Source organism: Hemiscyllium ocellatum, chromosome 15, assembly GCF_020745735.1.
Source record: "Hemiscyllium ocellatum isolate sHemOce1 chromosome 15, sHemOce1.pat.X.cur, whole genome shotgun sequence".
NCBI lineage: Eukaryota > Metazoa > Chordata > Chondrichthyes > Orectolobiformes > Hemiscylliidae > Hemiscyllium > Hemiscyllium ocellatum.
Window position 1 is genome coordinate 7,792,973 of NC_083415.1, and position 16,199 is coordinate 7,809,171.

Below are 16,199 nucleotides of genomic sequence, written 5' to 3' on the forward strand. Positions count from 1 at the left end.
CCCCCCCTCCCTCCCTCCCTCCCTCCCTCCCTCCTTCTCTCCCCCCCCTCTCCCTCTCTCTCTCTCTCCTCCATCTCCTGTCTGGTCCCAGCACTCCATCCGGGTGCTCGGGTTCCCGTTTCCATGGATACCGTCACCAGCAGAAACGGGGCGGAAATCTCCGTGTGACCCATCCCCACCTGCGGGGGGCGCGCTAGGGAGAGGCTAACACGTTTAGCCACAACGGGAGCGCGGAGTGGACTACAGTTCCCGGCGGGCAATGCGAGGTGGACGACAGCAATCCGGGCATGTTGTTGAGTAGGGGACTACAATTCCCAGCGGGCGGTGCGGAGCGGCGAATACTACAACTCCCGGCGGGCAATGGGGCCGGGGACTACAACTCCCAGGGGACAGTGCGGCGGGGCCTGGTGGCGGGTGGTGAGTATTTTGGAGAGGGTCAGGGTGAGGAGAATGATGGAGTTATCATCATCATCGCCATTAAATATCACCCACTGACAGCGGTCAAAATGTGTATAAGGCCCACTATCACAGTGAGACTGACCTCAGCGTCAGTGCTGAGGGAGTGCCGCACTGTCGGAGGGTCAGTGCTGAGGGAGTGCCGCACTGTCGGAGGGTCAGTGCTGAGGGAGTGCCGCACTGTCGGAGGGCCAGTGCTGAGGGAGTGCCGCACTGTCGGAGGGCCAGTGCTGAGGGAGTGCCGCACTGTCGGAGGGCCAGTGCTGAGGGAGTGCCGCACTGTCGGAGGGCCAGTGCTGAGGGAGTGCCGCACTGTCGGAGGGCCAGTGCTGAGGGAGTGCCGCACTGTCGGAGGGCCAGTGCTGAGGGAGGGCTGCAGTGCTGAGTCTCGAAATCAGACTGTGGATAATGTAGCTGAAGCACTGTTGTAAAGAAATTGAATGATTGAATAAGTTTTGGTGAATTTCCCACTGGGTAGTGGGTCATTGTGATTGCTGGTTGCTGACTCTTTGCCGTGTTCTCACAGTGAGCTGGAGGATGAGTCCTGATCGATTGCCACACCCGGCGTTTTTGACAGTAACGGGTGATGCCTGGGAAACCAAAGGACCGCACAACACAGTCAGAAAACCATTGATCAAGAAAGGCTTACCAGCTGGTGACGCACCCGGGTAGGCATTTGTGTAACGTCCATGTACTTGACCCCCAGATGGTGGCACCAATCTAGTTAGATGAGGAGATTCAGGTTGTGTTTCCTGGACAGTGAGCAGTGCTACATAAAAACCTTGGTCACTCATCCCAAAGGATGTCTGAAAAAGGGCTTATGCCCGAAACTCCTGCTGCTCGGATGCTGCCTGACCTGTTGAGTGTTTCCAGCACCACAGTTTTCAGCTCTGGCCCTCCAGCATCTGCAGTCCTCACTTTCTCCTCAGACATCCCAAAACCGATTTTGGTCCCAGATTGTGCAACATGTCTGTGGGATCTTGGTTTTGAATTGATGTTCCCTTCTTGCGCATGATACAGTGCTCCATTTCAACACTCCATGTGGTGGTGAGCTCCTGTTAATTCGGAATGCAAAGAGCTGCTTGTACTGTCTCTCCACTGTCCACACCCACACTGGCTGCAGTCGGCCTCTATCTCTCTGACCAGTACTGCATACACATGCTACTTGTACAGTCCACGACTTACACAGTTAAAATATCTGTCCCATCTGTCCAACCGCGCTGTCTGACTTAGATCTGTCTTACAAGCCTATGGTGTCTGCAGTATATCTTGAATTTAAACAGCTCCACTGCTTACATTTCACATGCTGACAGTACCTGAGCTCACTTTCACACCCTGACAGTACCTGAGCTGTCTTGCTGTCCCAGCCACTTGCATTGTGTGTTTATACACGCTCTGCCCGGACCGTCACTGCACCTTTTGCACCTGCACTGCTTGTCCCTATCTCCAATGTACCCACCCACACTTTATACTCGTGCTCTAACTTTCCTACTTACTCGGCCTGTCTATGTCACTCACCTGCACTGCCTGCCATGTCTCCATCTCCCTTGCCCATAATGCTTGTTTTAGCTGTGCCCTGTCTCAGCTACGTTAACTGTACTTGCTCTTACCTCCTAGGAACAGTAAGATAAAGAATAGTTCATCCAAGGTGAGGAGGATCCAGACCAGATCGCAGTCTTGCAGTTTTAGCATGTTTGATAAGTCACATTTTGAGGAGGTAAGTTTCTATTATTCTATCACGACAGCGCGGGGAGAGTGAGCCGCCGGGCCGTCATTACGGTGCAGGGAGAGACAGGAGCCGGGCCGTCATTACAGCGCGGGGAGAGTGAGGGGCCGGGCCGTCATTACAATGCAGGGAGAGTGAGGGGCCGGGCCGTCGTTACAGCGCGGGGAGAGTGAGGGGCCGGACCGTCGTTACAGCGCGGGGAGAGACAGGGGCCGGCCCGTCGTTACAGCACGGGGAGAATGAGGGGCTGAGCCGTCGTTGCAGCGTGGGGAGAGACAGGGGCCGGGCCGTCGTTACAGTGCGGGGAGTGCAGCCCTGGGAGTAGGCTATCATTCCAGCACCATGCAACTTTGTAAAGTATTCAGTACTAATCCCAAAGAAAAACCTGGTTGGAAATTGCTCTTCAGAAATTGGTGACTCCTTACTTTTTTAACTTGGTACACAATGTCATCAGTTCCTGCCATTGTCTGTCTTAGATTCACTTTCCTTGATGTACTTGCCAACCCAACCTAAACGGTTCAACTGAAGTTGCCAAGCTTGAGGTCCTGAAGACCCTTTCCCATCCACCTTCTGTGTGTAGTTTTGTTGATCACTCTGAACTCTTCCCATTACTTTGAACATTCATGTCTTGTTGCTCACTATATTTGGGCACATTAACCATCTGCCCCCAAGTATGAGTTGTGTGCACTGATGAGAGCATGTCATAATCATTACAAACAAAATTCTCACACCCCCTTCCAGTGACATCTGAAAAGGCTAGTTTCTCAGGCGAACCCTAGAGTAGGTTTTACATTTGGAAACTTGATGATTTGTCCACAGTATGGTGAGCTAACACGTACAGCCATCTTTGTATTTTGTCAGAGATATTGTTTCAGGTTCACTGTCATCAGATGTACCTATAAATGGAGCCCAGGCAGCCAGCAATCCAGACTGTATCCTTTTTATGCCTAGAGCTTAAAGAACAGAACTGAAAAGAACAATGCTGTAGACCACAGCAGGTCAGACAGCATCCACGGGGAGACAGCAAGCTAACGTCTCGAGTCTAGCTGACTCATCAGAACTGAGGCAGAGGAGCTGAATAAATGCTTTTGATCAATCTTCACCGTTGAGGACATCAATAACATTTCAGAGATATTACGTAATTAAGGAGCTCAAAGGGCGGGGAACATCATAGGTGAGCAGGGAGGCAATGAACACATTTACTCTCACCAGAGAAAATGTTCTTGTGAAACTAATGGGGCTTAAGATGGGATGCATTCTGGAGTTTTAAAGGAAATAGCTTGGGGCAGCATGGTGTCTGTGTGTGTGTGCATGTCTGAGTGAAAGATGGAGAGACAATACCAGCAGTGTGTGAGACAACAGGCAGCATTCGCTGCATTAATCCAACAATAATGTTAGGGAGGGAGTTTCAGGATTTTGACTGTACAGTGATGTATTTCCAAGTCAGGTGAGTGGCTTGGAGGGGAGCTTACAGGTGGTGGTGTTCCCAAGTGTCTGCTGCCCTTGTCCTTCTCTGTGGAAGTGGTCATGGGTTTGGAAGGTGCTTTGTAAGGAGCTTTGGTAATTTCTGCAGTATATCTTGTAGACACAGTACTGCGACTGAGCATTGGTGGTGGAGGGAGTGATTGTGGATGTGATGCCAATACTTTGGGCTACTTTGTCCTGGATAGAATGAATTAGAAACACAGTACAGTCAGTATTCCTGCCTGAAATGAACAATATTACAGGCTGGGTGCATATCTGTTATGGAGGTGCAGTACCAGTGGGGTGTGTGTGTTTTTAAATATTTATTCATGGGATGTGGGTATTGCAGGCTCGATCAGCATTTATTGCCCAGAGGGCAGATAAAAGTCAGCCATGTTGCTGTGAGTCTGGAGTCACATGTACACCAGATATGGATGGCAGTTTCCTTCCCTTAAGGATATTAATGAGCAAGATGTTTTTTTTTCCCAACAATGCAATGGATTCACAGTCACCATTAGTCTCTTAATTCCAATTTTTTTTTTATTGAATTCAAATTCCACTTTCGGCCATGGCAGGATTTGAACCTGGATCCCTAGAACATTGCCAGTGTCTCTGGAGTAATAGTCTAATGATAATATCACTAGGCCAGTGCCTCCCCATGTGTGACAGACAGAGAGCAAATACAGGTAGTGTCTTTGTGAGCACAGGACAGAGCCTCAGTTTTGTTGAAGAATTAACTTGTGTTTTTTCTTTTACTGCAGGTCTCGCATAGAGATTGTGCAACTAAATTAAAGAACCTCTCTCTGGGCCAGAAGGACAGGAACTCAAAGAAGGTGAAGTGTTGTTTCGGCCTGTTCCTGTGCACAGGCGTGAGCTCCTGTAACAGCTCCAACAGCATTCTTGTACTTTCGGAAATATAATCACCACTCAAGGCAGTTTGTAACTGCCTGAACGTTCTTGGGGCGAATGAGATTGGAACGAGTTTACAAGATTTTGACAGATTAAGTAGAAAATGTGCCTTTAGCAAATAGTATAAGGTCTAGGAAACATAGATTTAAGATTTTGCTGAAGAGATAGTGGGATGTGAGAAAGAACTTTAGAACCCAGTGAGTGGTAATGACCTGGAACTGGCTGTCAGTGTGGGTGGTGGGAGCTGAGTTGGTGAATGATCGTGGAAGGTGATTGAGAGAAGTGGAGCAGTAGAGCAAAGGGAACGCAGTGTAAGAGTAAAACTGATCCGAATGGTCTGAAGGTGCCAGCACTGAGCTGAATGACCTTCTATGCCAAAGTAACTCTGACACCATGAGCTAACTCCAGGCCAATTCCCTACAACTTGCAACTTCCTCACAAGACACTTTCCACTCCCATTCATTCATACCTTTCCCCAGTAACACCTAAGCACCAAGAAAACGATATTGGTCACTTTGAACTGCAGCCACACGATGACTGAGAATACTGTGTGCAGTTCTTGTCTCTACATTGAAGGGAAGATGGGGCTTGTATTGGAGCTGGTACAATGAAGGTCCACTAGATTGGTCCCTGGGATGAGGTGCTGGTCCGATGAGAAGCTGTGTAGATTGGCCAGTTTGCTGGTGCTGAACCGAATGAGAATGGATCTCATTGAAATATTTCAAACAAGCTTCCAAAGGGGCTTGATGGGATTGATACTCAGAGGTTGCTTGGACCATGCTGAGGAACCCAGAACTTGGGGGTGCAGTCTTTGGTACAGGGCTGAGATGGGGAGAGCTTTCTCCACGCAGAGGATGATAACCCTTTGTAATTCTGTAAACCCAGAGAGTTGCAGTTGCTCTGTCATTGAACTCATTAAAGTCTGGGCTTGAGAAGGTTTCGGTGCCTTGTGATCATGTTGAGTAACAGAGCAGACTCAACAGACCAAATGGTCTCCTCCTGCTCCTATTTCTCATAATCCTTTGATCTTATTTTCTAGCCTAACTTCCTCTCGGAGATGAAAAGACGGTTCGAGATGTGCAGGAAAGAGGTGAAAAAAGTGCACATGGTTTTAAGACCATGAGACATAGGAGCAGTAATTAGGCCATTCAGCCCATCAAGTCTGCTCTGTCATTCAACCAAAAGTCACCAAGGTCTTCCCTTTACTCTCAGGCTGTGCCCTCGGGTCCAGGTCTCCTACCAATGGAAACATCTTCCCAACATTCACTCTGTCCAGGCCATTCAGTGTTCTGTATGTTTCAGTTAGAGCCCCCCATCCTTCTAAACTCCATCGAATGTAGACCCAGAATCCACGAATGTTCCTCATATGTTAAGTTTTTCATTTCTGGAACCATTCTCATGAACCTCCTGTGGACCCACTCCAAGGCCAGTACATCCTTCCTGAGATATAGGGCCCAAAACTGCACACCGTATTCCAAATGTGGCCTGAACAGAGCTTTATAGAGCCTCAGAAATACATCCTGCTTTTATATTCAAGTTCTCCTGAAATAAATACCAATGTTGCATTTGCCTTCCTAATGACGGATTCAACCTGCAAGTTTACCTTGAAAGAAACCTGGACTAGAACTCCCAAGTCTCTTTGCACTTCGGACTTCTGAATTTTTCCCCCATTTAGAAAACAGACCATGTTTCTGTGCTTGCAACCAAAGCGCATGATTGCACACTTTCACACATTGAACTCCATCTGCCACTTCTTTGCCCACTCTCCCAACCTGTCCAAACCTTTCTGCAGTCTCTCGGCTGCCTCAATGCTATTTGTCCCTCTACCTATCTACATATCGTCTGTAAACGTACCCAAAATGGCCTCCGTTCCTTCATCTAGATCATTAAGGTAGAACAGTGAAAAGTTGTGGTCCCAACACTGAGCCTCGAGGCAGGCTGCCATCCTGAGAAAGACCCTTTATCCCCACTGTCTGCTACACCCACACTGTAGGTGGGGAGAGAGACAGACAGATATGGAGACAATACTATTGGTGTGTTAATGAGGGACGGAGACAGCACGAGCAGTCTAGATGAATGGTAGGACAGTACAGAGATGGGGAAACAATATGGATAGTCTGGGTGCATGAATGTACGAAAAGGCCATTCGGCCCTTTTGAGGCTGCTCCTCCATTCAATAAGGTCACAGCTGATCGGACTTTAATCTCAACTCTACATTCCTGCAGATCCCTGATAACCTTTGGTAATTATGAATCTATTTGCCCCTGCCTTAAAACTATTTAAAGATTCTGCATCCGTTGCCTTTTGAGAAGAGGTGTTTCAAAGATGATGGATTAAATGGAGAGGGAGTACAGGCATTGTTAGTGTGTGAATTGAAGGGTGATTACAGGCAGAGAAAATGTATCTGAAACGGACCATGTCAGAACAGACAGTAAAGTAGAGTGTGTGAGGGATCAAGAGTTAGTGTAGACAGTCTGGGTGTGAGAAACAGAGAGACAGTTCAGGTAGGGAGAGAATAAGTAGGTGGAGTGATAGGGCATGTGTGGTTTGTGTTAGAAAGATGAAAGGACAATTTCAGGCAGAGTTTGTGTGAGAAAGCAAGAACTGTAAGAATAGTACTACATCAAAAGCTGTTGTGGACAATATATCCAAGACTGAGACAGATTTTTGAACAGTAAGGGAAAAGGAAGGTTATAGAGAAAAAGCAGGAAAGAGGAGTTGAGGATTATCAGATCAGTCATGATTTTACTGAATGACAGAGTGCACTCGATGGGCTGAATGGCCTACTCCTCCTGTCTCATGGTCTTAGGTATTGATGAGACCACATTTTGAATATCGAGTGCAATCTGGGTTTCGGTCTTTTAAGAAAAGCTGTAAATGTACTGGCAGAGATTAGATTAGATTAGATTACTTACAGTGTGGAAACAGGCCCTGCGGCCCAGCAAGTCCACACCGACCCGCCGGAGCGTAACCCACCCATTCCCCTACATTTACCCCTTACCTAACACTACGGGCAATTTAGCATGGCCAATTCACCTGACCCGCACATCTTTGGACTGTGGGAGGAAACCGGAGCACCCGGAGGAAACCCACGCAGGCTCCACACAGCCAGTCGCCTGAGGCGGGAATTGAACCCGGGTCTCAGGTGCTGTGAGGTAGCAGTGCTAACTGCTGTGCCACCCACGGTGTATGAATGTACGAAAAGGTTGAGAGGAGGTTTTCTAGATTTGTCGATTGGATAGGATGGGTTTGTTTCCGCTGGAGTTGGGAAGAGTGAAAGGTGGAGGTGTGGAAAAAGCAGGAAGAGAGAATGTAAAAGGGTGGAAGTCAGGAAAGATTCAATAGCAAAATAGTTGGCAGTGTTGAGCCAACGAGAGTGGTAATGGGACGATTAGAAAAATCAAGAGATGTGATGATGAAAAGGAACATCTGAAAGTGAAAAGAGAAGACAAGTAAGAGTTAAATTGAAACTTGTACGTAAAGAAAAAAAACAAAATTGGCCAGAGATTATGGGTTTTGAAGGCTGTGATGTGATTGAACATGACCAGAAATTTCAATGCGTTGAACTTCATTGGAACTGCAGCATGCTGAGGACCTAGGGCAGTGTGAGAACAAGGTGGAAAATTAAAACAATCGTTTGGAGTGTCCGCTCCCTGGATTGTAGGGTCCAGCAAACTCTCTTCCTTCCTGATCGTCGACAGTGACTGAAACTCTGAAATCCTGAGTTCAAATTTCTTGAAGCCCCCTGAGATTATGTCCCCTGGTTCCAAACTCACCATCCAGTGTAAACATCCAAACTACATCCAACCCGTCGTGCCCTGTAAGAATGTTGTAAGTTTCAATGAGACCGCTCTGATTCTTCCCAACTCGGAAGCCTACAACCCCAGTTTCCTCAAAAGACCATCCTGACATGCCAGGGATTAATCTGGAGGACCTCTGTTACACTCTGCCTATGGCAAATATATCCTTCCTTGGATAAGGAAGGCAGTACTGTGCACAACACGACAAGTGAGGTCTAAATTACAACAAGATATTTTTACTTGTGTAGTCAAATAGAATCAGAGTGTTATGCAGTCTGAAAACAGACTCTTCAGTCCAACTCATCCCTGCCAACCGGACATCTCAATCTGACCTATTCCCATTTGCCAGCATTTGGCCCATAACCCCCTGAACTCTTTCCTACTCATGAACCCCTTCAGATGCTTTTAAACTGTTGCAATTGTACCAGTGTCCACCATTTCCTCTGGCATCTTGTTCCATACACGTACCACCCTCTGGATGATAAAGTTGCCCTTCTGCTAACAATGAAAGTAATCGTACCTTATATCTATCTTATTGATTATTCCAACTACCTGCTCGCTTCTCGTGACTTATGAACAGGGTCTCTTTGGACGCCAAGACTTCCCAACTCTCCCTCTTTTTAAAAGGAGTCTTTCAGTTTTTTTTCTACCACCGTGGACCAACTTCACACTTACCAACGCTGTATTGGAGCCTATTTGTTTACATGATCATTGTCAGCTTGATACCTTCCTGCACTCTCCTCACAGGTTTAATTGCCACTTAGCTTTATGGCATGAACAAATTGGGAATGGATCCCATTGTGATGTCTGTTCACAAGTCAACTTGTATGCAAGTAAGAAGCCGTAACAAGACAATGGAAAGCAGCCATTTGTAGGGACAGGAAAAGTTCATATGTCAGGTCTTTACAATTACAGCCCTCTGTGAGGTCCTGTTTGTAATTCTGAATGTTCATAAACTGGGGACCTGCTGTAGATTATGAACAGTTGTGTTTCAGCACTGATCCACTAGTAACAGCCAGCCAATGTGAGAATGATCTGTTTATTTCAACTCTCTGCTTTCTGTCTGACCAGTTCTCAATCCACACTAGTGTATTTCCCCCAATTCATAGACTCAGCACATCAAATTTGTACCGATCCTCGGAAGAACATCCCACCTAGATCCACCCTATCCCTGTAACCCCGCATTTCCTGTGGCAAATTCACCTAACCTGCACGTCTTTGGATTGAGAGGAAGCCAGAGCGCCCAGAGGAAACCCACACTGACACAGGGTTGGAGGGGGAATGTGTAACCTTCACACAGACAGTCACCCGAGGCTGGAATTGAACCTGCGACCCAGGTGCTGTGAGGCAGCAGTGCTAACCACTGAGCCACCGTGCCGCCCAAATTACAAGCTCTACTTTCATTCATTAACCTCCCATGTGGGATGTTATCCAAAACATTCTGAAAATCCAAGGAACCACATCTATTGGTTCTTCTTTATCAATTTTACACACATCCTCAAAAAAAACTCCATCAGGTTTGTCAAACATAATTTCCCTTTCATGTTCACTTTGCTGCTGCCTTTTCGAAGTGTCCAGTTATCAAATTCTTTAAAACAGATTAGTCAAATTTTTCTCTTTTTACAATCTAATTAGTATATTGTTTAAACTATTAATTCTATCTCCGTCTTTAAACCTGCCCTGCACTAATACGCTGTTAAATCTATTTCTTGGAATAGAGATTGCAATTGAATTTTAAAATTTATTAGCACTTAACTGAGCTAAGTGCCTGGCTGCACACTCTCATCCTCTGTTGTTCTCAATGACCAAGGCTCCCTCTGTTCTTGATGCTTTCTACCCAGAGTTCTCTGTAACTGGAACAGAGTTCCAATGTTAATATTCCAACGCTCAAGATAAAAGCTGATGTATTAGACTTCTCAAACTTCTTATTGGTAGCTGCTCACTAGCTTTTAGTGATGTCTGTCCTCAAATCCCTAATCCTCTCCAGCATCTCACCACTTGCAAAATACTTTATTCTGTTCTAGTCCTCATAATTCTCTACCTTGAATTCCAACTGTCATCATTTTACTGAGTCACATCAGCTGCATTTACTGAGCCACATAACCTTTCATTAGCAAACCTGGACATTTGGTCTTTTACCACTTCCCTGAGGAGGAATAAATATGATGAAAAGCCGAGAATGTGTTCCAAAGGAAGCCGTCTCATTGACTCCTCCTGTTTGTGTATTCCCCGTTATTACCTGCAGTGTTTTCACTACCATTTCGAAGTGGAGAGAATTCACCACTGTCGAACTCCATGCAGTTACTTTAGGAATCCAGTTCCCAAGATCCTGATTTTTCTCTTGGTGGTTGTGTTGGGAATGTCAGAGGTATCACGGATCCCATGCTGTTTTGTAGATTACCAGGAACGTGTTGAACCCAGGCAGGAAAGGCGTGTCTCTACTCCGACCCAACAGCTCTGTCCAGAAGAAGGAGACGAGTGATTATTCGACTGAGAGTTGTCCGAGGTAAGTCACTTTGTATAAATTCCCTGTATTCCCCACAACTCCATGAACTTGTGGGATTGACCATTCACAGATCCTACCTTTTTTACTGCTCTTGTTGTCCCTTCACCGTTTTGTATCCATGCAGCACTGTCCCTTTAATCCCCTAAGCTGTGATTTTGCTTTCCATTTAACCCAGACTCAGTTGGTAGCAGCAAAATGTGCTGCTTAAGTTCCAACCTGCCAACTACCTGATATTCCTGATGTCAGTACAAGCTGTGTGTCAGTGCCAGAGGTTAGGGTTTATAGACCAGCTACTGTAGCAATCAATCCAGGACATGGACTGCAGGCAACACCAGATTCCACCCCCCCCATATCAGGATCTCCAATGTTTGACCAAAGAGAGGGAATGCTAGGTGCAGTTCTAGTCCAGACAGTCACTCTGTCAGACACAAAGGGTCTTCGAGTTGCATTTTCTGGTTTTCTCCCCAGTATAAGGACCAGGTCAGAGATGATTTGGAGGTGCCGGTGTTGGACTGGGGTGTACAAAGTTAAAAAGGTTGTGTGACTTTTAACTTCAGTTCAGAGAAGCAGCTCCAAATTCAGATTGTGTTGGCTTTCTGCTGGTACTGAGCTCACACATCTGCTATCCTCCACACAGCTGACCTGCTAATATGACCACAACCTTCAAGCTCTGATTAATATTGGGAGTTAACTCTCCCATAGTTGGCAGCTGCTCCTCTTCCAATGAGCATATACTTGCAACTTTACTCCCTGTTCCTCCTATCTTAGGACGTGACCTAATGTTTCTGCTGCTGTTCAGGATCTCCTGTACACTTTGTGTGTTCGAAAGAAATTCAGGGAAACCTCTGCCTGTGCCTTATTGCAACAATCTGATGATAGGGACAGCGTAACTGATCATTTAGAGTCATAGAGCACGGAAACAGACCATTCGGTCCAACCAGCCCATGCTGACCATAATCCCAAACTAAACTAGTCCCACCTGCCTGTGTTTGGGCCATATCTAAACCTTTTCTATTCATGTACAGAGGAACCTCGATTATCCAAATATCGGATTATCCGAAGAAGAACTTGAGGTCCCGATGGAACCATTACATCAAAGAGGTGTTTCCAGCAGTGATCGCGTCTTTTATTGACAGTAAATCAAACCTATCTCAGCTTACTGAAATGCTGCTGAGAACAGTCCTGGACATCAGTAGGAGCCCAGGCACTGTCTCCGAATGACTGACTGCACACCCTCTTTCTCTCACACCACTTTCCCTGGAGTTCTACACAGGAATGTACCCTAAAACCCCCTTTCCCACATAACCTCTCCAACATTGTCCTGGAGAGTAAAGGTGGAACCGGTCAAAGAGTTGCAGTAAAATGTGTGCGTGCGTGCGCTATTTGGAGACTCACCGCACTACCCCCCCCCCCCCCCCCCAACTGTCCACCCCAACCCCCAAAGGCAGCAGCAGTCTTACCGTTGGTGTCCAGTCTGGCTGTCTGGGGTAGGGGGGTGAGGGGGGGAGTGGGAGGAGGTGGTAAGAGTGGCCAGATTGGACTGGGGGTGATTTCACGGACGGGGAGTGGGGGGCAGTGTTGGGGGTAGACGAGGGTGGATGGGGGTGGTGACCGTGTTGGACGGGGTGCTGGAGAATTGGGGGGGTGGGTGGGGTTAGGGGACAGGGAGCAGGGGTGGGGACGGAACAGGGCTGTGGTGGACAGGAGTTGGGGGTGGGGTGGGGGCAGGGCTTCCCCGCGGTGTCCTGATGCCCCGTCTCCTGAACGGGGAGCAGACTGAAAAAAACTCCGAGCCCCAGAGGAGAGGCATTAAATCAATTAACCGATGAATCAATTATCCGAATGAAATAGTGCCCCCCCATCTTGTTTGGATAATCGAGGTACTTATTTAAATGCTTTTTAAATATTTAAACTGTTCCCAGTTAATTCCATATACAAACCACTCTCTGTGTAGAGAGAAAAAAAAAGTTACTCCTCATGTCTTTTTTTTAAAAAGTCTTTTTCCTTTTACCTTAACAGTATGCCTTCCAGTCTTGAAATCCCCCACTCTAGGGAAAGGACACCTGCTGTTCATCTTATCTATGCTCCTCGTGATTTTATAAATCTCTATAAGCGCACCCCTCAGACGCCTGTGCTCCAGTGAAAAAGTCCCAACCCATCCAATCTCTCCTTATAACTCCAACCCTTCATTCCTGGCAGCACCCTGGTAAATCTCTTCTGAATCCTGTCCAGTTTAATAATATCCCTCCTATAACAGAGTGACTAGAACTGCACACACTGTTCAGAAGAGACCTCCCCAACACACTATACAATCCCAACATAATGCCCTAACTCCTACACTCAGTGGTCTGAGCAATGAAGGCAAGCATGATAACCACCTTCTTAACCACCCTGTCTACATTTGATGAAAACTTCAAAGAATTATGTACCTAAACCCCTCTGTGTTATACAACGCTGCCTACTTTTAATTGTATAAGTCCTGCCCACATTTGTTTTTCCAAAATGCAACACCTTGCACTTATCCAAGGTGAACTCCATCTGCCCCTCCTCAGCCCATTGACCCAGTTGATCAAGATGTCTTTGTAACCTTAGATGACCTTTTGGATGATGCTGAACTGACACCAGACTGAGCCAACAAGGATTTCTGATGGGTTAGTGGGAATTGGGTCACCCTGGCTGTGCACATGGAGGATCTTTCCCCACACTCCAAGCTGAGGACATGGGGGCCTGGTCTCTTTCCTCTAACCCCCTCCCTTGACCTGTCCAAAGAGGATTGGGGGTGGGGGGGGCTAAGGATCAAATTTGGAATTGCTATGTGTACGGTTATAAATGGGAAGCTTCGGTTTTTATCCTTTGTTTGTTTTGGAATAAGCGCTGTGGGGCAGAACTCTGAATCCTCCCTCAATACCTTTGTTGCCAGGAACGCCAAGTCTGCGTCGAGTTTGAAGCAGCTGCCGAGATCGTCGACCTCCTTCAGGAAGCTGCTGAAGGTCTCCATGGCAGCCAGAGAGTCTCCCTCCAATCTCCGACCCGTTACACCGACCGTGCCGGTGGACTGCTCGCTGCTGGGTGAGCCAGCGTTGGAGACGGATGGGTCCAACCAGCAGCTGAGCACCTGCTGCCATAACGCCGTCGGCTACTCTCCCACAAACCCACTGCTGCAGAGCTTCCAGTTACCAGGAGCTGCCCAGGATGAGGACAGCGCCAGTGATCTCTCTGATTCTGAGAGAATTCCTTTGGTCTCCAGCCCTTGCAGACCTCCGGACCTGAACCTGCGGGCCGAAGTGATCGCCCCGGCTGAGCTGACTCAGACTTGCAGCTGTGTGGAGTTTAGCTACCCGGATTTCCTGCCCAAGCCATATGCCAGCTGGAACCTGCGGGAGCTCTCGCTGCTGGTCCACAGCAGCAGCAACGCCAGGAGCCCTGTCACTGCCCGCCCCCTTGGGCTTTTGGAGAGCTTTGTGGGCCGTCTCCTCGAGCTGGAATGGCTGCAGCTGAAGACTGAGCAGGCGGAGAGGAGCAAGTTCACCCGGCCGCGCTCCAACACTGCTGCCGGGGGCTGTAACCCCACCCGCCATCCCGGGAGAGGCAGGAGAGCCTGCCTGATGGTTAACAGGGGCCCCAGCAACCCAGGGGATCCAGCCATTGGACTGACGGGCAGTGCTGCCAGTACCTGCAGTCACTGTCGGTTACAGTACCCCTACTGCAGTGGCACCTGCCGCCCCTCGGCATTCCAAAACTTCTCCCGCAGTGCCAGCGCAAAGCCGCGTGGCCCGGACTCCCAGCTGGGAGGGGGTGGTCCGCCCAGAGCAAGGGCCGTCCTCAGCCCCAAGGAGGTGGCGCTTGGAAAGGGGCCTTCAGAAACCACCCGCTTGGGCTGCAGCTCGGCAGTGAAGGGGCGGAAACAGCCCCCACATGCGCAGCGATGCCCTCCTCCCTGCTCATGGCACAGCTCCTCTGCCTCCCTCCGAAGACTGTGTATGATCCATCAGGGGGGAGTGGGGAGCAGGGAGCAGAGCTTTGTGGGGGAGGAAGACTTCATTTTGGATGACAAGTCCCAGAGGATCAGTAACTCTGTTGGAAAGGGGAAGCGACTGCATAAATGTCCGAAATAGAGGAGAGGTGCTGAGGTGGGGAGAGGCCGGAGCTCTCAACACCAGCAGCATTTATTGTTTTAGATGTGGCAACTTCTCCAACCTCCTGTTTATATTAAACCACTATCCCCCTGTACACATCCCCATCTCTGCCCCCATACGCTACATGTGGACTGCACTCCCACATGCATCTCTGACCTCCCCCTACATGGACTACTCAGTGTGGCACTCTGCCACTACCCCCAGCACAGTTCAATGGCCGGCTGTCAATCCCCATTCCTCGACCCCCGACAAGGTGCTGCCATGTCACAAGGTATCTCCTCCATTTGTATATTCCCAATTGCCCCAAACTGTTTGCTTGGTAGCTGTGCAATGTGCAGGAGTGTAGTTTGGTCACTCTGCATCAGGACTGTTGCAGGACGTTGTGGGTGGAGCAGGGTACATGAGCAAGCTGCAGTCAGGCCACTGAATGGATGAATATGCAGACAAAATGTGGATTCCGAATGCTTGGAGCCTGGAGAGGGTGAAGTTTGTTCATGGATGCTGGGCACAGACAAAGCACTGTACACAGGCCAACATAATCGTCAGACTGATCTCTTCTATCTTCACCTCTTCAACACTGCATTGGCAATGTTTCTTGAAATGGTGTAATTTGTGTGTTTATTTCTTGAGCTTTCCCAGCCCCTACACTTCAGGCCGCAAGTGAAGATTGAGAATGGATGGGGCTGCCTTGCTGTTTGCTGGTATTTTATAAATTTCATTCAGGCCTGCTCCTATTAATAAAAAGTGATTCCAGACAAACCTGCCAGATGGCTGCTCTACATCTCAAAGTGTACAATAGTTTCTGTAGTTGTCAACAAATCTAAAACTTGATTGGACATGCTCAGGACAAGAAAATAAAGATATTGCAGTGTAAAAGCAAAATGACATGCGCAGGACAGTCTCCTTTTCTTGAAAGGCATCCTGCACTATCCCTGTATCCCATTGATCTTGCCTGGCTCCACCCCTATATCCCATTGATCCTCTCCAGCTCCACCCATGTATCTCATTGAACCTGTCCAATAACGCCCAAGTATCCCATTGATCCTGTCGGCTCTGCCCTGTATCACATTGAGCCTCTCTGGCTTGGCCTCTATATCCCATTGATCCTGTCCAACACTCTCCCTGTATCCCATTGATCCTGCCCGGCTCTGTCCCTGTATCCCATTGATCCTGTCCAACACCGTCCCTGTATCCCAATGAAC

At 48.1% G+C, this 16,199-nt stretch overlaps 1 protein-coding gene across 1 annotated transcript; it reads left to right on the forward strand.

The window, feature by feature from the left end:
- The first annotated feature begins 287 nt into the window (after positions 1-287).
- fam217ba (family with sequence similarity 217 member Ba) lies at positions 288-15,839 on the forward strand. The gene is made up of 6 exons (XM_060835888.1): positions 288-417; positions 983-1,124; positions 2,074-2,173; positions 4,408-4,479; positions 10,752-10,861; positions 13,782-15,839. The coding sequence occupies exons 1-6, from the start codon at positions 288-290 to the stop codon at positions 14,974-14,976; spliced, it is 1,749 nt and encodes a 582-aa protein (XP_060691871.1). The 3' UTR covers positions 14,977-15,839.
- The last annotated feature ends 360 nt before the right edge of the window (positions 15,840-16,199 follow it).